A 27,392-nucleotide genomic window follows, 5' to 3' on the forward strand; every position below is an offset into this window, starting at 1 on the left:
TTTAGAAGCAGGACACAGGTTTATTTATAGTAAGTCAAGTACTAGTGGGCGGGTTAATACAATAAATAAGATTTTTGTCCCGTGTACTTCCTGTTTTCCTTTGCAGAAGTTGTCAGAACAAGAGTGGTCCCTTGCTGAGAACCCCAGACATAAGGAATTCCTGCTCACCTCTGCCCTTCGATACAAATACTTCCCTACGAAATCAAGTTTAGGAAGGAAGCAAAATTAAAGTGCAAATTAAAAGGCAATTAAATGCTGGTGGCTTGTCTCACAGCCCACTGGGTGTGGAAAAAGTGTTTGGCTGGATAAATGTTCAGTGCCACAGTCAGCCCCGCCCAAACCATATTGTGCATTTGAAGGCCAACGGGCTCCATGGCAGAGGGAGAGCTTGAACACAGGAAGAATATTGCACATTTACTCAGAGGCAAGTGATCTGAATTTGCCAGCACCAGGACATTTACATTCAGGGCTCTATTTTCCCCATCGTTCCTCTGCTCTCAAGAGGCTCCAGTACAAGAAGGACAGCAGAAGTAACCGTGTATTTGGCTTTGGTGCTGGAGTCGTGCTAGTCGTACATTCTTCATCACAGCAGCAGCACTTATCACTCTGCCCCACAATTAACACCCAAAATAAATTGGGTCACATTAAAATGCTTCTGTTCCACTGCTACCTGGAAAGGCTTTGGAGGATGCAGCATTTCTGAAAAATGACAGACAATTCCCTCTATGACAAGTCAAACTGACACAGGCAGCTGTGTTTAGTAAGGGCTAGAGGCTCCATTGACACAACTGCCAAAGTCATGGGCTTGTTCAAGAAAGATTACAGTCAAGACCCCACCCTTACTATGTTTCAGGATCCTTCACCTCACATCTTAAGCCAGCCCACAGAAGAGAACATAGATGACAGTACATGCATAATATCAGGACATACAGGAACTTTGCTAGAGCACTCCAAACCTTGAAGTGCCATTGGAAATTAAGGAATTGTTTGGCACTGATGTCTGGTGCAAGAACTCTTTCCAATGCAGAGGTGGTACATCTTAATGACCCCACTCAATACAGCCAATCCTTTATGGAGGTTGAACTCCAGCAACATACTTTCTTCCTTGGTTGATGCAACAGGAATCCTTCCCTAGTCTCAAGCTTATGTATTTAGCAAAAGACCTTTTACTGGACCTAGACATGGGACTTCTGTACTGTTCAGACAGACACAGCCCATGTCCTCCCATGCAGGTTTTTTGGCATGCTGGTTTTTGCTCTTTCAAGTCAAAATTCAGACCACAACACAGCCTTGTTTCCTTTGTCCACACTGACCACATAGGCTCCAGATGGTGACCATGCTACAGCATTGATTGAGTTGCTGAAATGAAGCAAGAAATTGTTTATTAGATTCTAGAAGTCTAGATTAACTACAGAAATGCTATTCACTTGCTCCTTGAGCCATGCAACTTTGCTAAACAATTATGCCTTTCATTAACTTTTCAAGGTATACCAGTGACACACTGAATTACAGCACAATCCTAACCACGTCTACTCATGAACTCAATGGGGCTTACTTTCAGGTAAGCAGGGTTAGGACTGCAGCCTTAATAACTTAGCCAGTCACTGAGGGAGTATATGACTTCACTCACAGGTTATTTCTATATGGCAATTGCCGCCACCACACAAGACCTCTGGCATTTTTATGGTATCATCTTGGCTCACCTGTGATGCTTGGAGAGTACCCTCTCCACTTTTCCGGTAAGCACATTCCAAATATAGAGTGACCCTTCTGCTGAGCCAGCCACCACATAATTCCCATCAGGGCTGAAAAATCATGTATGTGGTAAAGGGAGAGAGCAGAAAAAGATGAATTTTACTTCAAGACTTATTTACCTTTTGTCAAGATACTGACCTCCATAACTAATTTATACTGTGCTCATAATTATTTATTTTATTTGTTTATTCTATTTCTATGCCGCCTTTTGGCCAAAGGCCCTCAAGGCGGCTCACAAAAAAAATAAAATAAATACAAATACAAAATACACATCAGAAAAGAATACAGTGCACAAAAATTCAAACAAAATATTAACAGCGTTTAAAAAACAAGGTAATGTAAAATCACTATGAAATTCTGCCCAAAGCCTCCTAGAAAGTGCAGCACAGACACAGTATTTTTATTATTTGATTTATATCCCACACTTCCTCCCAGTAGGAGCCCAGAGTGGCAGAGTGACCCATATCCATTTAAAGCTAGGGCTTTCAAGTTATGAGCTAAACACTCTTTTCAGACCCTGGAGAGAATCTGATCCAAATCCAGAAAGGACATAGTAATGGTTTCAATGAAACTGCAGTACTCAAGGGTGTCAAACACAGGCGACAAGGGTTCAAACATGGGGTTTAACACCTACTCTAAAAACTAAAGCCTATGGCCATTCTACCTGAACACGCCCAATCTCATCTGATTTCGAAAGCTAAGCAGAGTCAGGCTTGGTTAGTACTTGGATGCGAAACCACCTGGGACTACCGGGTGCCGTAGGCTTAGAGGAAGGCAACAGTAAACCACCTCGGAATACCTCTTACTTTGAAAACCCTATGAATATATATATATATAAAAAGATTCATAGGGTCGCCATAAGTTGTATTCAACAGGAAGGCATATAACAACCTGGGCTCCTGCTGGGAAGGGCGGGATATAAATGAAATAATAATAACAACTAAAAATGAAGACAACTATGTTACAATTATTTGACAATGTATCTGCTATTTCCAAATTCCATTCTGCAATATGAATACAGTAAAAGAGCTGCTTGTCCAACCAGGGGACAAGGTGTCATAAAAGAATAGAGATCTCCCTGGAATGGTGGCAATACAGACAAGAGTTGGTGCTACATTACTTTCTTCTTGTCTAGAGGACTATAAAAACTGTGCTCCAACGCAAAGCAACAATTAGCAGCACTGCAAGTTAGTTATGGGCTATAATTCACAACGTTTTCAGGAAAGCTAGTCCTCTGTAAGGAGGTACTCAAAATATCTTCTGTCTAATTAGTGGAAACAAAATGTGCTTCCATCTAGAGCTTCATACCAGCATAGAACCTCTAATCTATCTCAAAAGGGAAGTACAAAGTCCACCCCTCCACTTTTGTTATTAAGTACCCACTGATCAGATGTTTCTCTATGTGGAACCTGTCTTCCAGTCCCACCAGGCATCCTGTGCAAAAAAATAATAATAGATCATATCCATACAAGGAAGCTAAAGATCTGAAGCTAATGCTGGATCTTTTAATTCTTAAGACTCAAAAGTTCTTGTGGAATCCTGGTTAGTCTGTCATGAAATTTGGCAATATTTTCAATAAGGAGAATTACCTACGGCCTTGAAAGTGCATAAAAATCGGAAATTTATCACACCCCTCTCAAGTGCCCTATGGTCTAACCAACTCAGCTTCTTACCTGAATACAGCTCTGGTCCAATCAGAACCACATTTAAACCCTAGGGCACTGGAGGAAGAAAAACAAGTACAAAAATGGTTCAATAAAAATGTGTCCTTCAAATATTAATTCCACAACAGCTATAAAACCACTGACATTTCATCTCTACAGATCCAAAGATTAATAAGCCAATAACAAGAAGTTTTCCTCACAGTACCCTCTTTCATCAAGTACGTGAACCTGGTCCCCCACACCACTGGATTTAATAAAGAACAGGTTTGTGTATTAGTATGAGATGGGCAATCAAAGCAGAGATTTTCCAGGTCCAAACTAGCCTACTAGCTTTGCCAGATGTCATCAGGGCAAACCCTACAGTCCTAGTCTCAACACTACACAAATAGCAGACTTATAACTCTACAACCCACTTGTAGAATGGTACTCACCTGAAAGTCTGTTTGACAACATTGAGTCTGAGATCAATAATCTTCAACAGATCATCTCGCGAACAGGTGAGGAGCTCTGTTCTCTCTGGGTTTAGATCTAGAGCTGTAATCCTACCAAGCAATTCCATTTCCCGTACTACACTCTCTGTTCTAAAAACAGAAGGTGACATCAGTTAACATTTCATTAAGAGTACCTCCATCAGGTTCTTCAGCATGTGAGAATGCTAAAGCCTCACTAACAACAAACATGATTATGAATAAGGGATGGAATGGGTATCATGATTCACATAATATACACAGGACTGGAGATTCTATGCTGTACCACTTGCAGTCAGGAACAGAATTTATTTTTTTAACCATTTGAGCAAGAATGTAAAGACAATCACATGTTTCTAATCTGAACGCTTGCAAAGAAATATTTTAAGTAGTGATAGGTAAACTCATCTTGGTTTGATTCAGAATCAGCTCTGTATTTATGAGTTTTCTTGATGAATTAAAAAAAACTTTATTTGTTTTCCAGGAGTTCTCCCTTAGCTCATGGTGTTTTCAACAGCCCTTGAAGATATCACAACTTTTTCATCCAATCCCTGACACTGATTACAGCTCATACACAACTGTGAAAAAAGCCTTAAAGACCCATTTTTAAGATTCCAGGGAACAATGCAGTCCTTGATCCATCTACATAAGGCACAGCTCAAGGAATCCCCCATGCCTTGGAAGCAGGGGAGCTTCTCTGATCACACTGTCTGATCTAAATGAACCACAGCTAAGGCAGGGTGCCCTCACTCTGTTTGTCCCCTTCTACTAGCCCATCCCCCAGCTCAAACCACAGTAACTCAAGGGACTTAAAAACTATATGGGCTATATTGTTTGTTTTAAAATATATTTTACTGATCTTAACGTATTGTAATCAGCCCTGTCATCACTTGTGATGAAGAACAAGATATAATACATATGTATTTTTGAATTTCTTATGTGCCAACTTGGCCACTTTTACTTCCCCTCCCCGCAAAATAGCTTACCTAATATCCCAAAAGCGAATTTTCTTGTCAAAATGTCCACTCATCACACATTGCTCTGTACATACTAGATCATTGCAGCTGGAGCCTGCAAATACTGTTTTTATACCTTAAAAAAGGACAGGAATAACTTCACTGAATCCATGTTCTTCTCAACAAAAATCACAGTTAAACAGTACTATCATTCATGCACCAAACAAGATTACTGGAATCCTGTAGCTTTATCAAGTTTATTCCAGTAGAAGGGTGATTGACCAGTAAGACACCAGCCCCCATAAGCCAACCCCTCTATTCCCATGCAATTGTTAAAGAAAATTAGTTCCATAGAAGTGGTGATCAATCTTACCCTGTCACAAGAATTTCAAACAGAATGGTAACCTGGCACCCTCTTGCTGGGCATTGCAGGAATACAAAAACATTGAACAACAAGAGGCATGCCAAGGAAAGCACAGCTTTGCAACTGAACATGCTCAAATTAAATACAGCCTTTGAGGACACTGGAGAGCCCTCTTGCTCAACTGCTTAAAGATTCAGTAGCTGCTATTAAGACTCCTTGCAGTGCAATATAGAAGTTAATGGATCCGACACAGCTACAGGATAAGCAGTGCTGCTTGATTTAAATCTTTGGAGAGAGCAACAGAAGGAATTGGTGGACAACTTCAGGCTAGTTAGAAGGTAAAAGCCAAAGCCAGTCTGGTATCAGAATGTGTCTTTCCCAAGCTAGCATGCTATTGAGGTTGCTGAAACCATAGCCATATATATCTATATCTCGACATGTAGCTGAAGTAGTTTCTGGAAGTTTTTGCTGCTCCCACAGAGAAGCAACAAGAGATACAGCTACTGGCTAAATTGGATTAATGCAGATTCTTGTAATGGCCAAATCATGCATGGATGGTAGCAGAAGTGACTGGCCTAGATATGCGTTGGCACAAGGGTACAGTTCACTAAACACATCGCAAAACAAGAGTAAATAATTACTTAGAAGAAAAAAGTATTAAGATATTATATAAGAGATAATACATATTGGTTATTCTCATTCAAAAACAGACATCACATACAGAAAAAGTCAGCAATTCAACCTAACTCAGAAAGGTGGCTAAAGTGATGGATGTTTTGTGTAAAGACAACAGGCAGGCAGGCAAACAAAACATGTTACTAAATCAAAACATTTCAATGCAGGTATATAGCCTTGTTTAGCCTTTTAAGAGGAACTAGCATATTATATGCTCATGTCCCCTTATAGAGGCACACAGGATATTTTTCTCCTGCCACTGCTGTGGCTTCAATGTGGAGACGGATCAGAAGCCCAGGCCTATTTCAGAACTGGGTTTCATCTCTTTCCTGTTATCAGAAGAGCATCTCCATGTACTGAAAAAATTGTCAACTGATTAGCCGTTTTGAAGACTTTGGGTATCAACAAGAAGCCCAACTGTGCTTATCAGTGGATTGTGGGTTTGGCACATTACTCACTTAGGGAACTACCCACTAAACACTGTACTTGAAACACCCAGGAAACAAACTACTTTGATTCCAAGTAGGTATCAGAATCTTAATAGAGGGGTGATCAGTAGCTGTTTTATATGCTTTGAGAAGTAATCAGTCAATAGAAGTTCTGCTCTTGCCCCTTTCAGTACATGCAAGACACACACAAGAAAGGGAACCGCTACTATATACGTGGAACAGTTTCCTTACAGACTTTGCTGCGCAGGTCCCAAAGCTTGAGGGTTCTGTCGTGACTTCCAGATACAATGCGTGCATTGTCCAATAGGAATTTGGCTGACAAGACTTTTCCACTATGCCCCGTGAGTGTGTGCTAGAAAGAAATTGATATCATGTCCGTGAATACACTTTACAACAGTTGCTCTCTTCAGTCATGCCATTCAATCATTTAGCAAGAACACAACGCTGAAAGTGTTACCCAGCCTCCAATATAGACTGAGATCTAACAAATTCCTAGTTCTGTTTAAAACATCGGTTTAAGCACTGGGTTTGCTAGCCCTCAAATCAGAGGACAAAATGCTGTTTAGCTGGGTGAGACGTTGGTAGTCATGGAGGAAAGCCTATAAGCAACAATCACTAAATGGAATCTAAGTGTTCAGTGACAATATACCCCAAATATGCCACAATGATGGCGAGGATATACAACAGGGGATGGCTCTCATCACTGTATCCTGCTTGTCAGCTTCCCAGAGTTATATGGGTGGCTAACTAGCTATACCTATATCTTATCCAGCAAAGCAGTTCCGGGAATCTTAAGGACTTATTTCCAGGTTCACACAACTTAGTATTTAGTTATATGAAGCTCCTTAATACTGAGACAGACCATGGTCCATCTAGCTTATTATCCACTCCAACTAGCAGAATACACTTTCCCCAGTCCTCCTACTCTGGAACATTTTAAACTGGACCTGGGACCACCTGCATTCAAATAGTATACTCAACCATTGAGCTATGGCAGAAAGAGATTAGAAAATGAAAGAGATGAACATAGAATCATAGAATAGTAAAGTTGAAAGGGGCCTATAAGGCCATCAAGTCCAACCCCCTGCTCGATGCAGGAATCCAAATCAAAGCATTCTCGACAGATGGTTGTCCAGCTGCCTCTTGAATGCCTCCAGTGTTGGAGAGCCCACTACCTCTCTAGGTAATTGGTTCAATTGTTGTATGGCTCTAACAGTTAGGACGTTTTTCCTGATGTTCAGTTGAAATCTGGCTTCCTGCAACATGAGCCCATTATTCCGTGTCCTGCACTCTGGGACAATCGAGAAGAGACCCCAGCCCTCCTCCTTGTGACAACTTTTCATGTACTTGAAGAGTGCTATCATATCTCCCCTCAGTCTTCTGTTCACCAGGCTAAACACGCCCAGTTCTTTCAGACTCTCAACATGAGATGTGCCTTCATTGCTTACTAAGACCAACTTCAAAATGCAACTGAGAAATACACATCTTTAATCTGTTGCTTTCTCAGAAGTCTGTGTCATCCTTTAGAAGTTCTTTAAATATTAATATTAAAATGCATTTTTAAAAAAATTCTGCAAAGTATATAGCTTCTTAGGAAAGCCTCCAAGAATCTATCCCAGTTTCTCTCATGCAGTTTACAAACAGTAGATGCAATCACTGCACCAGGGGTATCAGCAATCTGTATCAGTCAGGTTTACCATAAAAGCTTTTGTAGGTAACTCCATTTTGAAAGGTATCAAGTGTTGTGGTTAAAATTCTGTAGCAGACCTCTGCAAGTTTCTAGCATATTTTGCTATTTAGAAGGCTAGCGAGAAGCAGGCATATAGGTATGCTTCTGGGGGAAAAGACACTCACCCGTAATCGATGATCATCCACAGTCCAGATCCTACTGGCAAAGTCATTTGAAGCTGCTAATAAATAAGAGCCCTGTTGAAATATAATTTTAACCTTTCTTTAATAGTTTTATTCTTTTAGAACAGGGATGGGGAACCTGTGGTCCTCCAGATGTTATGTGGACTACACCTTCCATCACACCTAACCACTTGCCATGCTGGCTAGGGCTGATGAGAGCTGTAGTCCAACACCAGCTGTAGGGCAACTGGTTCCCTACCCCTTTTCCAGCAATGTTTTCTAGAACCACAAGCACCTGCATGGTCCTTTGAACCTAAAAATACTGCTTTCCATTATATTATTATCCCTCTGCATTATCTCATTTCAGGCTACTGCCAAATTCTGCCACTTCTTGGTCTCTCATTATTAAGTCTCTTTCTTGATCTCCTCCCCTGTTCTCTCTTTTGATATTAAGATAGTGAGTACCCTTATCATTAAGAGTCTGTACTGGCTTTCTGTACAAGCTTCTTTCCTTAGATGCAAGTCCCTCTATCCCAGTTCTCTTTACTCATCTATCATTTCCCACAGTTTTCACACTTACTGCCCCACCCTATTCCTTCTCCCATTTCTGCCTTCTCACCTTCTTTCTGCCACAACAGATAATTTGACAGCACTCTTGGGAAGAGAAAAATGTTTTGCTCCAAAAGAGGTCTCAGCTAAAAAATTGAGATCATATACCCAGATGTTGCTCCAATACCTCAAACTCCTTTAACTGTTTATGTTGGATAGCAATATCAGCCGTGTCTACCCAGTACTGTAGAGTAACACAAGTTGAATATATCTCTACTTTTCAGCAAATACTGTCCAAATCATAGCACGTCTAGAGTATGATGGATGAGAAATTGCTGGGAGCTACAATGGTAAAGAGGGCAAACCACTGGGAAAATCAGACCTTTTACTATTCATCATTGACCTCAGCAAAACATTGTTAGGCCCAGATTCCAAAAGCAGCAGATAATTATGCCAAATGCCTTAGAGTTAGTAACATTTCATACCCTGGCAAAAAAAATTAGTGTACATCATTATGTTATGTATAGAAGGCCTAACCAAGTTAAAGTAAATATACAGCAGTGCCAAAATGGCTCATAATTGTGTACCTATTTCTGGATAACTATTTCATTTTCCCAGAAGGTTTTCTTCAGTGATGTGGTTTGGGATGTGGGGTGGGAAACTGTTGCCAAAAAAACGGGGTACAACACATACTCACTGCACTATCAAACTCTATGCTTGTAATCCCTGCATTACTGCCAGAGAGGGAGCCTTTCAGTTCACATTTGTCTGCAGGGCAAAAAAAGAAACAAGAGTTGAGAAGCAAGAAAAAGCTTGAACCCAGGTCTATTTCATTCAGCCAAACTAAGAACAATATTTATTTACTTTGGTAAATTATAACCTGCTCTTCATGAAAATCAATGCCAGAGTGGAGTACAACATAAAATATATTATAAGACAATCTGGGGGGGAAAATCAAACCACAACAATATATCAGGTTTATCACAGCACCACAAGAGAGACAAAGTATCTCAAGTCAACATTGCAACAATAAAAAGACACAGAACTGATCTCCCAAGATTAGTGACATACAGCATTAGGTCATTTCCACCTTCTTGACCATCTGAAGCTCATTTGCAAACAAAACAAATCGCTGGTCCATCTGGCTCAGTACTGTCTACTCTGACTGATGGTGGCTCTCCAGAGCCTTGGCCGGAGAGTCTTTCCCAGCCTTCATAGCCAAGAGCCTTTTAACTGGACATGTCAGAGACTCAACCTGGAACCTTCTGCATCCAAAGTATGTGCTGCACCACTGGAATTATGAGTCCTCTCTTCTTTGAGTAGTGAGATGTTTGGGAGCAGACATTTATCATCACAGCTGAGTGAAGAGTTGAATATAGGTTGCCTACATCCAAATCCAATATTCTAAGACACTACATTAGAATAGCTCCCAAGGCTTCTCAGTTCTGCACTGTAGCTGCAGAACTAGCTAATCATTTTGAACACGTCAACTACTAAGAAGTCTTAGAAGGAAGCTCTTTTTGTCCACCAGGGATTCAAAACACGGCAAGTCTTTGCTTTTTCTTATTCTACGCCTTTAAGGGCTTACCTCCAAAAACTTCCCAGAGTTTGACTCTCCGGTCCAAGCCTCCTGTTGCCAGTAACCGAGAGCCAGGGCTGAACTGCACTGCATTCACCTCCCCATCATGAGCATCCTAGTAGAGATGGGGAAGAAACAATACATGAACAGTTATATAGATGTTGTGTTATGTTACGGTTTATTTCTAGGCCACCTTTTGGCCAAAAAGGCCCCCAAGGCAGCTTACACACAAATAGAAAAACACAAATACAAAATATAAATAAAAACAATACAATTTACAAAAAATCAAGCTAACAAAATCCTAGCATTTCTAAAAAGTAACATCAGGAGAGTCCAGATTTGTCAGCATGTGGAAGCTTGAAGCATGAACCACACTCACACAACACTAAACGGATCATGTATCAGATCTGTCGGAACTGTTAGTTTTCCATTTGATTTCAAATACAAGAAACCAAACTCACATGACAACCAGTTCTCTAAAATAAAAATCTCCAGAACAATGGCTCTGGGGTTTTTAGTCTCCCAAACGTTTCTCTCTAGCTGAGCCAGTGGGATAAAAGACTATCTCTTATTTTGAAATTATATATAATTTTAAGAAAGGGAAGGATAGAGGAAAGCAGGGGATGTGCTGTGGTTTTTAAGACTGTGCACTGTGGTTACAAAGTTACTAAAGGAATGATAAAAAATTGAGATATGACACATATGTCATTACTTGTTAAACCAGATAACATGTTAACTTGTGTTACTGCTGCCCAAACATTCACTGCAAAATACTGGAAGAATGATAAAGGTCTACATACTGAAAAGCGTTCAAGAAAAATATGGCACTATGCTGTATATCACAGTGATGGTAGATAAGCTTTTGTCCCCAGAATGTTGTGTTGTTTATTGAGTACAAAACACCAAACAGGTTTTAAAGACAGCATTTTTTATTTTTAAAAAAAATCCCTAAACCAGATTTGCTTAATATTGTTGTGTATATTGTTGGCAATGAAGATCTACCATATTGTTTGAGGATCCTAAACACCTAAACTGCAGAATCTTCTTTATGCATTGTATTTTCTTTCTTCGTTTTATCTGAAGGAACGCCTCCAGCATCACCAATCATGCCGCCTGACAAGATCAGCCACACAAGACCTTCTCTCAGTCCCACCAGTTAAAGTAGCTAGGCTGGTGCGGACCAGAGAGAGGGCATTTTTGATCGTGGCTCCCACCCTCTGGAATTCCCTCCCATTCAATCTTCGCCATGCCCCCTCCCTGTCAAGTTTCCGCCGGACCTTGAAAACCTGGCTGTTCAGGCAGGCCTATGGGATTTCTGGGGTGGGTTAGTCTTTTAATTGTTGTTACTAACTGGTGTTTAAATTAATTATCGATTACGGTCCTTTCTTGGTGTTTATATTGTATTTTATTGTATTGTACGTCACCTAGAGTGGTCGTTCATTTGGCCAGATAGGCAACTCAAAAATAAAATTTTATTATTATTATTATTTATTATTCTTACCATTAACTGAATTAGTTCTAGATGCCTGTCATTTTAGTGACTTGACATCTTTTCTAAACAGATGAAACCATTAAAAAGTGCAATTAATGTAGGAAAATTGGTCTTTTAAACAGAATGAACTTCCTTTTGCACCATTCACAATTATGAGGTCTCAGCTTGAAAACTAAAGATCATGCACATTATGACACATCCCAAAACTAGCAGCTCCTTGACTATTTATGTTGGATGACAGTCAGTGCCAAGCCCCTTACACTATAGGCAACAAGCACTGACTTTATCCACATAATGTCAGCAGCCTCACAACACCTCACAGCATTACTGTAGTGTGGATGAAAGAGAAAATAAAGCTGCTGGGAGAAAGTAATGGGTGTGCAAGTCACTAGTGCAATCAGGCTTTTCTTCAGTCATCACTGACCTCAGCAAAAAAAATCTATTAATGGATGGGGCACTAGCAGAGTTTGGGACTTATTTTAGAAAAATCATAAGCCAAGCAAAAGGTTGTGGTAGCCAGGAACGGGCCTCTCCTTTGGCCATGGATCTCACATTCTGTATGGTCAGGTACAATCCCTCAGTTCCAAGTATCAGGCTGGAAAGGGTGGGGATTGCAAACTCTATTATTATTTATTTACTTGATTTATATCCTGCCCTTTCTCCCAGTAGGAGCCCAGGGTGGCAACTCTAGCCTTCCTGTCATCCTTTGTGCTGGGAAGGGGTCAGGGGTCACCATGCAATTACCAGGATGATCACCTTCCACCTCTGCTGCTCCAAGGTTGGAAGGCAGGCAGGCTGGATCCTATCATGCTCACCAGAGGGTGGTTGCAAACTCTCAAATGCAAGCAAGTTAAAATGTAGAAGCATGAGAGGACCTCCCCATAAATCCCAATGGTTATGGTTATATGGTAAGCACAAGACAGTGGGGAGAAATCAGTCAGCAAGAACAGGTTTACCTAGAAATTAAGCTATTCAGCAATCAGTTTTACTTCCAAAAAGAATGTCTCTTAAATATACTTACAAAGACACACGCTGCAGTGGTAGGGACTCGCACCTCTTTGCTTCCACCCGGATGTACATCAGTGTTATCTTGAGGGACAGGACATGACGATAAAGAGCGCCTCCTGAGAAAGGGCACATCCAATACATATAGTTATGCATAGACGGGAACTAGCTGTGTCTCCAAATTACGGCAGGGGGATGATCCCGACTAGACAAGAGGATAAGAATGGGACGGAAGGGGCAGAGAGACTCAGGCCCGATTCAAGCATTACAGAGTTGGGTGGTTGCACCCAAATAGATGGTTTTGCATGGTTTAGGCTCTACTGGCTGCTAGAAACTTTGCAACTGGCTTCTCATGCGTACCAGCTGGACTGCATGGCAACTCTCTAAGCCAATGCCGGAATGGGAGGAGACCTTACCATATTACAGCAGCCATGCAGAGTCCTCAATTAAAACTAATGATTCAAGGATCATCACCAAGTCAAATTCCTCCAGCTTTTAAAATTATTTTAAAACAGTGCTTATTTTTCTCCCATATAAAGTAAATCCCATTGAATTGCACAGGTACATACTACGAATGCTCCCTAGTCTAAAGCTCATATTGCATTTCTACATCTAGACATGGATATTTTTCTTAATGCAGGAAGAAACTACAATGACTGGCCACAGCACAATCATTGTGACTACTGTTAACTTGACAATGAACTCTGCTATTGTTTTCACCCAGTCTTCATCTAAGAGGGTAATGGGCACCTTTTAATAGAGAAGTCTTTTCACTGCTACAGAAATAACATCAAAACAAGGCAGTTGCTTCAACATCCCTCACTCACATGCTGGATTAAGTGTGAATAATTTCAAGCGAATTTTCACCTGGCAGTATCAGAAGAGTGATGTCCCAAAAGGGGAGACTCAGACAGACTGGAGGGAAAGATCAGAGGTCAGCACACAGCAGATGTAAGGAACAGGAAAACAAAAGAAAAAGGGAGAGGGGAGAAGAGGCAGAAGCTAGAAAATGTTGAGATAAGGACAACTGTTTGCAATCCTCGCATCACTGAAAGGTTGGCGTACATTGAACCAATAAGTAACAAAAGAGGTGAATGTATTCTAACCTACCCAAAGATATTAGTGATAGAGTCCAGAAGGCCTCCAGCTGGCTGGGAGTGTCGCTTACTAAAGAGGAGGGGAGGACAGATTTAAACCTTATTGTTCAAGCAGAGATCAAAAACACACATAGCCCACACCATGCAACAAGGAGAGTATTTCTCCTTCTCAAAGCCCCAAATTCAACCAGGAAATTCAAATTCAGGACAGTCCCAAAAGCCACCATGGTGGAACTGAAGAAATAATGCTCACATCCCCAATTATGAATTGAGTGCAATTCATACTGGCTGATGAGCAAAGAGAGGCACCTTAAAGAGAATTAAGTCATTTAGACCTTGAGAATAAGATTGGAAGTAAGAAATAGAAGTTTCCAGATTTAACCAAAGCACTCAGGCGATGATGTTCCACAAGAAGCTGAGCACATATTGGTGCTTATACTGAAATATACTCATAGCCATAGGTTCTTATGGAGAGTAGCTCCATAAGAACCTTTTATTGAGAAAAGGAGACAGTTTGGCTTTTAAAACGATTTTAGGGGGCAACAGTTCAGTGACAGAGCACATGTTTTGCATGCAGAAAGTCCCAAGTTCAATTCCCATCATCTCCATCCTGGGCTGAGAGACCCTGGGAAGTGTGACAATACTGGGCTAGATGGGTCTGACTCAGTGGGTGGTATCCAACAAAGTCATTCCACTAGCACAAGGACTTTGGGCTGTGCAACAGAATTTCCCATCCTTCTCCTTGCGTGCTGCCTCCCTAAATTTGGGGAGGGTGCACAGGGAAGGTCCATTACACATGTGGAAATCCTTCTGCTAGCAGAGGTACTTTGTTGGAAACAGCCCAGGATAAAGACAGCTTGACAGGGGGAAAGGTCATAGCTCAGCGGTAGGGCATTTGCCTTGCATGCTGAAGGTCCCAGGTTCAGTCCCTGGCATCTCCAGATAGGGCTCACAATGCCCCTGTGTGAAACCCTGAAGAGCCTGTTAGTCAGCGTAGACAATACTGAGTAAGATGGACCAACGGTCTGACTCCATATAAGGCAGCTTCCTATGTTCCTAGCTGCATATATGATTTCCCTTGTTAATTATGGTGGCGTTTGCAAATTTACATTTTCTATCTCTTAGTCTTCCAAATGCTTAAAGCCAGGTTGCTTCACTCTCTCCTTCCCCCTGTAGTTGCTGCCACCATGACAAGGCTATGCCGCAGCCAGAAGGAGAGCAACACGGTAATCCCAGTTCTCTGAAGCTGCGAGTGGCAACTGGGACAGCTGCACTGTGGTCCTTTCAGTCAAGAGAAGAACTGTCTGCAAGAGCTCCACACATCATGCCTCCTCTTAACTGGAAGAGCACCACCGATATGGCAGTGTTGCCAACTCTTGGCCTTGATTACATTAGACCGACAGTGCTCCGTGATTCCAGGAACAAGCACCACCATGGTAAAGCGGACTTGTGGAAAAAAGGGGCGGGTACTGCTCACTCTCTTTCCTGGGAGAACCTACAGACGAGCAGCAAGCTATTATTCTGAGATACTTCTACTAAAGTATAATGATACTGTAAAAAAACTATCCCTAGCAATAAAAAGTGCAGCGAAAAAGAGAGGTGTGTCCCACAATAACCCTCCCCCTGAAACCTCACAGAACTTCAAAACTAGTAACTTCCTGAATACCACAAGCAGATTTCATTGCACTTTTCCCCACTAAAATGAATGGGAACACAGAACTTCATTCCATTTAAACAGGGTCTGTTTGGAGATATACCCAGTAAATTAATTGCCTCCTCTGCTGATGTTAGCCAAGAATTCATAAATACATTAACACTGGAAACACAAACTTTCTCAAGGCATTTTCCCTTTCAAGACACAACAGCAGCCAGCAGTTCTCAAACTGTTGCATAATTAAACATACCTACTATTCTGCCTCCCCGCTTCCCCACCACTTGGAAATATTTTATTAACTTCTGGGAGAGTGTGAAATCCATCCTTCTCTCCTCCCTCTTCTTACCTGGCTGTTCGAGTGACAGCGCGCACCGGAGAGGTCTCATCAGTAGGATCAGAAGTTTCATCCGTCAGCACTTCAATATCGTCATCCCTGGAGGACAGGATCATGCCTTTTTTATAATCATTTGAGTGTTGATGCACATATAGGCATTTTGGCTTAGCAGCTCCCTACCATTTTAACAGAATTCATAAGCTGGTTTCCCTACACAGCTAAAGGGAAAGGAACTCTGCAATCTGTCCTTTTACAGCCATATTTAGTCATATTTTGCCCTTGGAATTCCAGCTGAACCTTTTCATTTTGTTTTCATTTTGCCAAGTGCAATTTCTGTGTACTCCAAAGCAGAACTAAAAAAAATTGAGGGAAATCAACTTGGGATTCTATAATAAAGTAACCTCAAGAACAGCCAGGCAATTAAGTACAAAAAAAGTGATAAGATGACAGAACTAATTAGCCCCCATACACTAGTAATCTGTGTCCTGTAGAAAAAGAAGATGACATTTTATAGTTTGTTTCTTTTTTTGCCACAGCCAACAGCAACTTGTTTTATCTAGGGGAAGTAGGAAGTCAATTCAACGTGGAAGCCTGAGGTGTCTACCCTACCAGTCTCTTGTGAAGACCCCAAAATCAGCAAGCCAAGGGTAGCCCAGAGGGGTTGGCTGAGGGGTTCAGAGATATCCAAGGAAGATGCAGATTGTCAGGACAAGGCCCCACCATGTGTTTGGAAGTGCACTAAGAAGCTTCTGGCCAGGGGGCAGGGAGGAAAAGGCAATGGATGCAGTCGAACCTTTCCCCTCTCCAAAGAGGCTGCCGAGGGAGAACACAGGCCACAGTGACAAGAACAATTCATTAGCTCCCCTTCCCCCAGTCACCATCACATTCTCTAACGCTCACATCACCGTGACTTGCAGTTCCTTGCCTTCCCAAGGAAACCCTCCATTTCTCTCAACCACTTCATCCATTTCTACCATGAGGTAATGCATCATTGTCAACTTAAAACTTTGAACATAAACAGCTTTCCTCTGTTTTCTTATGGGTAAAATTAAGAACATTTTCCATACTTGACTGCACATTTTAAGTGCAGAATATTGAGTCAATATTTAATGGAGAACATTTAGCATTCAAATAAACCAGCAAAAACCATGGTAGGGATCATGTATGCTTCCTGGAACTGGAGTATATAGTCATTAAGGAGCTGAGGGAATACTTACTGTTCAATTGGCAGCGGTTCCTTTGCAGCTTCTGCTAGTTCTTTCTGAAGCTTGGCTTGTCGTCTTCTATAAGAAAAAAGAAATGCTAGGAAATTCTGCCTCAACCCTGTAAATATTTGCTGGCATTCTTTGGAGTATGCAAACTGTTCCAAGAAAGTTACTATTTCAGTAATTAGAAAGAGAATCCCCAGATGTCTTATTGGCTTCAGCACAATCTCTAAGAGGTACTTCAATAATACCTTTTTATTGTCTTTTGAATTCTGTCCCCACAGAGGCTCGCCTGGTGCCAGTTCTCATAATTTTTTTTTGCGCCAAGTGAAAACCTCTTTATTTGCCCAGGCCTTTTAGTCTCAGTTATGGTACTTCTTGTGGAATACTATATGCAGTTTAATGCCATTTTGTATTTCTTGTAGATTCATTTACTGCAAGCCAGCAGAGCATTCTCAAACAGAAGGACAAGCTACTACATTTCTTAAATAAATTGCTACAAATATATGTCTTGATTTAGGAACCTTTGTGAGAAATCATTTTGAAGAGCAGTTCAGGTGCAATCCTTCTTGTCCACGTAAGCATCCAGATGTATCCATGTAGACAGAAACAAGGTGTGGACTGCTGGATTGTAGATGTGCTCAGCAACAATTTTCACGACCATGGCACCACTTCCAGCACAGAAATTGGGGCCAGCTATACACTCAACCATCAGTTCATGTGTTATGTTCATTCCACGGTACTTATTTATTAAAATGGGTAAAGCCCGCCCAATATCATTTGAATATTCAAAACAATTCATATAACATTCAGAACAATTTATTGTATAAAATAGCACACATAAAAACAATAGAATACCCAGCACTCTAAGTAGGTCACATTATTAGATAGCAGTTTCCCCAGCACAAAAGTGCCCAAGTGAATAACTAGGGCTTAATCTGATGCTGAATCAAATCCAGTTTGCTCCAGTTGGAGAGGGTGTTCCATAATCACAGAATCATATTCGTATGCCACCTTCAGCAACTTGGAAGAAAGGTGGGATATAAATGTAATCATCATCACTGGGGAAGGCACCACCACAGAGAAGGCCCTCTCCTACATCTCTACACAATATACAGCACAGGGATGTGAAGGATAGCTTCCCCAGGAGATCTTAATGCTTGGACTGGACAACAGAGAGAGGAATACTCCTTCAAGTACCTAGGTCTCAAGTCATTTAGGGCTTTGTAATTCATCACGTTGAAATTGGAACAAAATGTATTGGCAGCCAGTGCAATTTTTAAAAAACTGATGTTATATGGCTTCAGGATGCTGTTCTCTTAGCAGCCTACTCATCAAGTTCTGCACCAGCTGTAGCTTCTGCACCATCTTGTGTTTATTTTTTGTGACTCACTCTGAGAGCCTTTTTGGCCAAAAGGCAGCACAGAAATAAACCACATCATAACATAACATCTTCCAGGGCAGCGCTATGTAGAATGTATTACAGAAATCCAATCAGGAGGGTTACCAGAGCATGGATTTCTGAGGTGAGCCTATTCCTGTGTACGAAAGAGCTGTAGCTGCGATCAACAGAGGTTGCCCAGAAGTACTCCAAATTGGGGAAAGAAACCATGGGGTACATATTTCAATTTTTTCTGAACGACTGGAAAAAAACTGAAACATCCCCCCACCATTATTTCTTTTGTTTTCTTGGGCCTTCACATCTCTAGCCTAGACACCAGTCCAGCATCTACACAGCCCTCTCTGACTCAGGAAATAGGGAGAAATAGAGATGAGTGTCATCAGCATTCAGATAGCACCTAACTCCAAGCCCCGATGATCTCATCCAACGCCTTCGTGTAAGTGACAAGACTAGCCTTATACGCATGCACGCAAGCAAGACAAGTTGGGACACAATAAACACAAGCTGTATTGTACAAACCAACCTTAAATTGCTCTACATTCCAATCAACTTTAATCTCAAAAAGTAGCTCTTGGTCACTGTTCACCAAGTCATTAAGTGGCTAGGATTACTGGAAAAAATATGAAGATCTGTGTATTTCAAAGTTCAAAAGCTTACTGAAATATTAATATTCACCCAGTAAAAGGAGGGGGGGTGAGAGAAGGGAAAATATTTTTTAGGGAGGAGCTTCTATCACACATTCATACTCAACTCAAACATTTTAACTTGGAACACACTGCTGGCATCATACCTGGAATCTTTCTCATTTTCTGCATTAAGCCGATTAGCTTCTTGAGCTTTCTCTGCCATCCAACGAGTTACCAACTCTTGATTATCTTCAGTAGTTTTTCTCAGTTTTTCTTCAAGAGCAGTAAAGGTGATCTGGAGTGCATCATACTCATCCTTAAGAGTCTGATTGGCTCGTTCAAGATCTTGTAGCTTATTACGCAGATCCTGACACTCCGTCTCTAGCTCAGCTATCTTTTGCAAGTATTCTGCAATCCTTTAAGAGAGGTAACCCAGTTATTTATATTTGCTGCTGTTGTTATGTGACTTCAAGTCGATTACGACTTATGGCGACCCTATGAATTAGTGACCTCTAATAGCATCTATCATGAACCTCCCTGCTCAGATCTTGTAAGTTCAGGTCTGTGGCTTCCTTTATGGAATCAATCCATCTCTTGTTTGGCCTTCCTGTTATTTATATAGATAGTATATAAATACAGATTATATAGCAATGCCTAAGCATTACTCAGGCAGCTCACAACACTTAAAAATACCCACAATAATATAACAAAACACAGGCAGGCAAATAAAACACCATCTTCAAAAAGCATCAGCTACCTGACAAAGCAAAAAACACAGAATAAAAATATCTTCACCCATCAATGACAAAACAGACAAAGAGCTAGCCATCTACATTTCATGAGGGCAAGGTATTCCATAATACCAAGGTTAGTGGCCACTGAGAAAACTCCCTCACCATCACACACAGTGTTTCTGCTCTAGGTGGGATATAAAGATAGGCCTCTTCACCTGCACTTAGAAAACAGGCAGATTAGTACAGAAGGTGGCAATCCTTGAGGCATGATAGACCCTACCATTTAGGTCTGTAAAATCAACACTTTTGAATTGTGTCTGAAGCAAATGGGCAACTAGTGCAGGCCTTGCAAGACAAGTGTAAAAAGATGCCAGGGACATATGCCCGCCAACATCCTTGGTGTTGCATTCTGGACCACAGAAGCTTCTGAAGACTCTGCAATGGTAGCCCTACATAAAGCATTTCGCAATAAACCAGTGTAACTAAGACAGTGTCTGGCTTCTGCGGGAAAGAACAGAGCTGGTGTACCGGCCCAAACTGGGTAAAGTCACTCAAATATAATGAGAATCCAGCCAGAAATTGACAGCCTGACATCCAACACCAAAATTAAATTGTATACGCAGTAAATGGATGCCACTCACCTTGTATTATTCATTTGCATCTCTATGTCCTTCTGTTGTATTTGGTTTTTCAGGTCAATCACAGACTGGGCCAACTATGAAAGAAGATAAACTACATTAGTGAGAGAAAACAGCTATTACCACAATCATTTTTTTGCATTTCATTATCTCTCATGGCTTACATTTTCTCCCTCAACACCCATGTCAACTTAATATTTAATGCATCTAAAGAAACTATTTTTATTTATTAAAAATAGTTACTCTAGTAAATAAAAACATATAGCAATAAATCTGCTAGACACAAGCATTTTGTTGTTTTCCTTGAAGAGGTACCTATGACCATTAATCACTGTCACTGTATTGGCATATATAAACTAACACAGACATACAGCCTCATCTGAAATAAATGAATCAATTAAGGGACACAAAGACTAACTTTCACAGCACAAAGTGATAAGAAAAGCCAGCCTTATTTGTGCCTGATAGTTAAATGCCAACACACCATGTTATTCAACTTAAATGTAGGGTCTGTTGTATTTCAATTGTTAACACAGAATAAATTTGAAACAGGCAGAAATCACTTTCTATCCCCCAGGTTTTTAATAAGAGAAACAAGACATTAGCTGCAAAAGAGCTCTTTGGAAATGGTACACATTGATTAAAAGTGCATTTCTAACCTCCCCACGTTTCTTGTGTAGCTCTGTTAGCTCCTCTTGATGTTTAATTCTTAGTTGGGCTACTTCTTGCAAGTGAGCATCGGTCCTTGCACCATCATGTCCTGGACTGGAATTTTCCAGAGGGTGAGAAAGGAAAAACGTTGAGTTTTTAATTCATAAAGCGTTTCTACTTCTCCTACAGGTTCCATATATCCATTTTCCAGTGTAGTTTTCATCCGGATGACTATCCCTATTTGTAATGTATTCCACTTGATTTTAAAGAATCATATTATGTTTTTCATGTAGAACTCAGATTACATAAGCAAAGCACTATACCTCCATCCCGAGATTTTTTTTATTTATAGAAATGAACATATTTTGTACATTGGTGGTTTTATACGCTTTGTTGATCGTTTTAGCTATGGGTGAACTGATCTCTATGATCAGTGCTTGCAGTTCCTGCAGATATAATGAAGAAGGTACACCCATTCCCTTTTCATTCCATACAGACATTCTATACGGTTCGAAGTCACATAAGACTAAACTTTTAAAAATCCAGCATTACCAACTTTTAATGTATTTAGAGAAGTATTACATCACTAGAGATTCAACATGCATGCTTACTTTAGAGTAAACCCAACAGAAGTGAGGAATTTCTTCCAAGAAATTCACAGGATTAGGCACAAAGGACTACAGCAGTTATTAGCAGTAATTTTAGTGACCGTTACACAGGAGACTGAAAATATCTTATATTAAGAACATAAGAAGAGCCCTGTTGTTCAGACCAAAAGACCCATCTAGTCCAGCATCCTGTTTTCACAGTGATCAGCCAGACGCCTACGGGAAGCCCGTTAGCAGGCTATGTGTGCAATACTACTCTCCCACTGATGATTCCCAGCAACTGGTATTTAGAGACATACTGCCTCTAATACTGGAAGTAGCACATAGCCATTATGTCTAACAGCCATTGCTAGTGGGAAGTGAAGAGCACAAGACACAGTACCCATCACTAGTACTGACTCAGCAAGTACCTGATCTCATGCCGGATTGGTAAATCATATTTTTCCACTTGTAGCTTGTCAGCCAGCACTGAATGGAAATCTGACTTCTCCAAGAGCTTGTTATCTAATCAGAAGAAGGTCAATTAAAAACAAAGCAAAATATTTTTTATAATCCAGTAATAAGACTAACCACATTTAATTTTAACTCTTGTAGTGTGAAAACTCTATAAAGAATACAAAGCAACGTTCTTTAGACATGCTCCTGTAAGAATAATGCCATTAAAGCAGGACCAGCTACTTCACTCTGACTGAGAAAATATTTAAGATATTCCCACCCAGCTGACAAGCCTTTTTTGCAACTCAGCAACTTGGATTTGCAAGAAATGACATCCCTTCCCAACTCAGACTAAGGCCTCGCATATTCAACAATTTGGTTCGCAGTTCAGTTTTTGACAATCTATGTTACATAAACAAGTTATTCACTCAGATAAGACATAATTATTCTAGTTTACACCCACACAACCCAAAATGTAATCTGTAGCTAGAGTTTATCCTTGGCTTACTGCTCACGGTTTGACCAGGGGAACAAATTATGAGCCCAGGTTCAGGCATAATGACGGACACAGCACAAAACAACCAAGGAGGAGTGAAGAGGCCAAAAGATTTTTTTACTGTAAGTATCTGTACACTTGCATGTTTATGCTTAGCCAGAATTTGGCATAGAGTTATGTGTAAATTGGGCCATAGAGACCAATCTCAGCTTCGCATTCAGAAAGGTATGTGCTATCCTTCTCTCCTGCTCACCTGCTCTTCATAGGAGCTATTCAAGAGGCAGTTGGACAGCCACCTGTCAGGTATGCCGTAACTTGGATTCCTGCACTGGGCAGGAGGTTGGACTTGATTGCCTTGTGGGCCTCTTCCAACTCTATGATTCTATGAAAGAACGCAAGCACAACAACTGGGTAGAAAGGACACTTTCCTGCCCAGAAAGCCTTGGAAGTTGTGCACAAAAAAAGGTGCAAACAACAACACTACATACAGAGATGTACTCCCCACTACTGCTTGTCTAGTAAGATGTGGCCCTGTGCACGCCAGAGGCCAGAATAGGATTCTACAATGCACTAAATGAAAACTGTTCCAGAGGATACACCTTTATTTATTTATTTTATTTTATTTAGTTTAATTTATATACCGCCCTAAGCCTGAAGGCTCTCTGGGCAGTGTACAAAAAGATAAAAACAAGCACAATATATAAATACAATAAATACAAATAATAATAATAATAATAAAAAAACAATAACGAACCAAACAACATCCAAAATACGGAAATGCTGTTTAAAATACACTTTAAAATGCCTGGGAGTATAAAAAGGTTTTCACCTGGCGCCGAAAAGATAGTAGCGTCGGCGCCAGGCGCACCTCATCAGGGAGACTGTTCCACAGTTCGGGGGCCACTACTGAAAAGGCCCTGGTTCTAGTCATCACCCTCTGAGCCTCTCGATGGGATGGTACTCGGAGGAGGGCCTTAGATGTTGAGCGTAGTGTACGGGTAGGTTCATATTGGGAGAGGCGTTCCACCAGGTATTGCGGTCCCATGCCGTGTAGGGCTTTATAGGTCAAAACCAGCACTTTGAATCTAGCCCGGAAACAAATAGGAAGCCAGTGCAGACGGGCCAGAACAGGTGTTATATGAGTGGACCTTCTGGTCCGCGTCAACAATCTGGCCGCTGCATTCTGGACTAGCTGTAGTTTCCGAACAGTCTTCAAGGGCAGCCCCACGTAGAGCGCGTTGCAGTAGTCCAATCTAGAAGTTACCAGAGCATGAACAACTGAAGCGAGGTCGTCACTGTCCAGATAGGGACGTAGCTGGGCTACCAATCGAAGATGGTAAAAAGCATTCCGTGCCACCGAGGCCACCTGGGCCTCAAGAGACAGGGAAGGATCGAAAAGAACTCCCAAGCTACGAACCTGTTCCTTCAAGGGGAGTGTAACCCCATCAAGAACAGGATGAACACCCACCATCTGAGCAGAGAAGGCACTCACCAACAGTGTCTCAGTCTTGTCTGGATCCAGTCCAGTATCGCGGTCAGGCAACGGTTTAGCACGTTAACAGCCTCACCTGATGAGGATGAAAAGGAGAAATAGAGCTGCGTGTCATCAGCGTACTGATGACAACGCAGCCCAAAACTCCTGATGACCGCACCCAGCGGCTTCATGTAGATGTTGAAAAGCATAGGGGACAGTACCGATCCCTGCGGGACTCCACAATGGAGAGTCCAGGGTATCGAGCAATGTTCCCCAAGCACTACCTTCTGGTGGCGACCCACCAAGTAGGAGCGGAGCCACTGCCAAGCAGTACCCCCAACTCCCAACTCCGTGAGTCTTCCCAGAAGGATACCATGGTCGATGGTATCAAAAGCAGCTGAGAGATCAAGGAGAATCAACAGAGTCACACTCCCCCTGTCCCTCTCCCGACAAAGGTCATCGTACAGGGCGACCAAGGCTGTTTCGGTGCCAAAACCGGGCCTAAAACCGGATTGAAATGGATCAAGATAATCAGTGTCATCCAAGAGCCCCTGGAGCTGGCTGGCAACCACCCGTTCCAGTACCTTGCCCAAGAACGGAACATTCGCCACAGATCTATAGTTGTTCAGGTTATCTGGGTCCAAAGAGGATTTCTTCAGGAGTGGTCTCACTACCGCCTCTTTTAGGCAGTCAGGGACCACTCCCTCTCTCAAAGAGGCGTTTATTATCTCCTTGGCCCAGCCGGCGGTTCCGGTCCTGCCAGCTTTCACCAGCCAAGAGGGGCAAGGGTCCAGAACAGATGTGGTCGCCCGCACCAGTCCAAGGATCTTGTCAACATCCTCAAGCTGTACACTGCAAAATGAATACAGGCTGGAAGGCTAGTCCCAAAGATGCCTTAACATGCCTCAGGCAATAAGACAAATCTCCATATGCTGCTGGTTGAGGGACTGAAGCACAGCACAGAACATAAAGACAAGTCTTTCATTACTGTCCCCATCTGTGCTGAGCACTGAGGAAGTTCATTTGCTGAACTTTTCAGGGATAACACTTCTAATATCAGTCTTTAAACAACTCTTTGTGTTGTGAATTTAGGATGTCTACAGCAACTTAGCACACAGGACGAGACAATGTCTCCAAGTCCATGTTTTTGTTGTTTTTCCAGACAAATGGAGACTTTAGAAACGTAATATAGAAAGAACAGTACGTTAATGCACTTTATCTTCCCTAGAAACCTGTTCACAAAAGAATCAATTTGGGGTAATTTAACACTGACTCCTTGAAACTGGCCTCCAGACCAATCATAGCCCACCAGAGTGTCACATTTGGCCCCGAGGCCATTTTACCCAAACCACCTACAAAAAGATTTAATCCTGCCTTGGCTGCATGATCCTTTTCAAATAAGGAACAGGATCGAGCAGTTAAAGCAGCAAAATCAGATTAAGGGCTGTGCAAAAGCACCCTTTGAAGATGCATGCATGCTACTCCAAAGAGGCTTTTACAAAGCCCGCCTGTCAAATTTGACCCACAAGGCAGATCCTGATAAAGATAAAGCCAAAAAGGTTCCCCATCCCTGCCTTAACACGTGGATCCATAAAAAGAGAAGTCGAAGAGGAATTATATCTCTATCAAATCAACAGGAAGTTCTTAACTCCTAACTCTTTCAACAAGTAAACCATTGTATGGAAATTCCAGTGAGAGCTGGGTCAGAATTCCCAGAAAATTCAAGGAACCCTAGAAAACACAGCTAAGTGACAGTCTTTGAAGATTCCTGAAACCAGGAAAGATAATAGGAGGAAAACATACTTTGTCTACAACAGCATCATGACAATTGCACCCAAATCTATCCACTACAGCATGATTGACAACACAGTCCCGCCATGCAAGCTTGAGACTTTCAGGTGACCATCAAAGCAAAGCAAAAGCATTGCTTACACTGCAAGATTATCTCTTCAAAGGCCTGTCTCTGTAGCCTGTCCCGTCGCTTCAATTCGTCTAAGATGTGCCGCTTCCAGGCGGGGAGGCTCCGTGCCCTGAGCCCAGAAGCCATTCTGCATAAGGTCGGCTGGCGCTCGCTCTCTCTCGATTTCTCTCTCTGCCTTATCACTCTGTTGGCCTGATACACCCTTCCTCTGCCAGAGGGATTTACGAGAGCGAGACGACGAGCCCTAAGAAAGAATTAGCAAACAGAGCATAAAACGATCAAGTGGGCCCGGCGGTCTGTTCAAGAGAAGGAGAGAAAAGGCGAGCATGAAGCACCAAGAAAAACCAACAGAATAGGTTGTGAAGAGCATGGAGAGAAGGGGAGGCGCCCAACCACCCTGAGTCCACTGGGCCCACACGTGGGGCGAGGTAAGGGGGAGCCCGTAGATGAGGGATGGGCAAAGTGCTCACCACCGACTATCGAGGAGGACGAAGAGGAACGCAGTTGGAGGAGTTCTCTTCTCAGCAGGGGCTCTTCACCACTCCGCCCCCGGGCCGCAGCCCCCATCGAGCCCCACAGAACTTCACGCAGACACTCTGTCGGCCTGAGTCGCACAGCATCGTGTAGGGCCTTCCATCCACGAGTCGCAGATCAATCACATCAGGATCCTGGCTCCCAGTGCCTACCCGAGAGGTTATTTTTCCTGCTATAGCGCTGATCTCATCGTAGTCGCACATCCCTTATTTCTCTACTACCGTGTATCTCCCGCTCCCTCGTCATCCATACCTGTAACTCTGCCTTAATTAGGCTAGTTAGGTTTTGCAGTCTGGCAAATCCGCTGGCCAACTCTATGCAAAATGGCCGCAGGCAAGGGGCTTCGCTGATCCGCGGAGATTTTTTTTTAAAGTCTATGTACGAACCCGCCTTCTTAGGAAGGGATTCTAGCAGCGAGCGCTTATTCTGAAGTCGCCATCTTAGGAAGGGAAGTGTAGCAAATAAGATTTTAAGGAAGTGGACAGTTCTTGGAACAAACGCGTAGGTGGATTCCGGCGCGTTCTTCGCCTTGCCTACAGATAAAAGCCCGGCCTTGTCCATCTTAACCTTCCGCCAAAACATGCTTTCCCCCCACCCCACCGGGTCAGAGTCCAGAGTGTTGGTCCGCTCATCCTCACCAGGAGAAGGAAGCAGCCAGTTATGTATACCGACCCACCTCGTTGTATGTTTACTTAGAAGTAAACCCCATTGAAGTTCATGAGACATACTGCCAAGTAACCATTTCCGGAGGGATAGCCGTGTTAGGCTGTTGCAGGA

At 42.0% G+C, this 27,392-nt stretch overlaps 1 protein-coding gene and 2 non-coding genes across 5 annotated transcripts; all 3 read right to left on the minus strand.

The window, feature by feature from the left end:
• Positions 1-27,011, minus strand: LOC133389214 (autophagy-related protein 16-1). Of its 3 annotated transcripts, XM_061636448.1 has the most exons (20): positions 26,552-27,011; positions 26,093-26,325; positions 22,166-22,259; positions 21,156-21,261; positions 20,500-20,573; positions 19,289-19,540; positions 17,109-17,174; positions 15,904-15,990; positions 13,917-13,973; positions 13,674-13,721; positions 12,823-12,925; positions 10,319-10,424; positions 9,428-9,498; positions 8,185-8,256; positions 6,562-6,682; positions 4,873-4,978; positions 3,851-4,000; positions 3,429-3,476; positions 1,704-1,805; positions 1-1,359 (listed from the first exon to the last, which is right to left on the minus strand). In XM_061636448.1, the coding sequence occupies exons 2-20, from the start codon at positions 26,205-26,207 to the stop codon at positions 1,266-1,268; spliced, it is 1,872 nt and encodes a 623-aa protein (XP_061492432.1). In that variant the 5' UTR covers positions 26,208-26,325; positions 26,552-27,011; the 3' UTR covers positions 1-1,265. The 3 variants fall into 3 exon arrangements, with proteins under 3 accessions (XP_061492432.1, XP_061492433.1, XP_061492434.1); XM_061636449.1 differs by lacking the exon at positions 13,674-13,721 and having other exon boundaries at positions 26,552-27,009; XM_061636450.1 differs by lacking the exons at positions 13,674-13,721; positions 13,917-13,973 and having other exon boundaries at positions 26,552-27,008.
• LOC133389889 (small Cajal body-specific RNA 6) lies at positions 8,869-9,134 on the minus strand. The gene has a single exon (XR_009764196.1). It is a non-coding gene; the product is annotated as a small Cajal body-specific RNA 6 (non-coding RNA).
• Positions 11,958-12,226, minus strand: LOC133389892 (small Cajal body-specific RNA 6). The gene has a single exon (XR_009764199.1). It is a non-coding gene; the product is annotated as a small Cajal body-specific RNA 6 (non-coding RNA).
• Positions 27,012-27,392: the final 381 nt, after the last annotated feature.

Source organism: Rhineura floridana, chromosome 7 (assembly GCF_030035675.1).
Source record: "Rhineura floridana isolate rRhiFlo1 chromosome 7, rRhiFlo1.hap2, whole genome shotgun sequence".
In the NCBI taxonomy this organism is placed as follows: Eukaryota; Metazoa; Chordata; class Lepidosauria; order Squamata; family Rhineuridae; genus Rhineura; species Rhineura floridana.

Coding starts and splice junctions, on each gene's coding strand:
- LOC133389214 (XM_061636448.1), bottom strand. CDS start 26,207: ATGGCTTCTGGGCTCAGGGCACGGAGCCTCCCCGCCTGGAAGCGGCAC. Junction 17,175..19,288: donor GAAAATGAGAAAGATTCCAG/GTATGATGCCAG, acceptor TTTTTCTTATAG/AAGACGACAAGCCAAGCTTC. Junction 4,001..4,872: donor ATTCGCTTTTGGGATATTAG/GTAAGCTATTTT, acceptor TTCTGTTTTTAG/AACAGAGAGTGTAGTACGGG.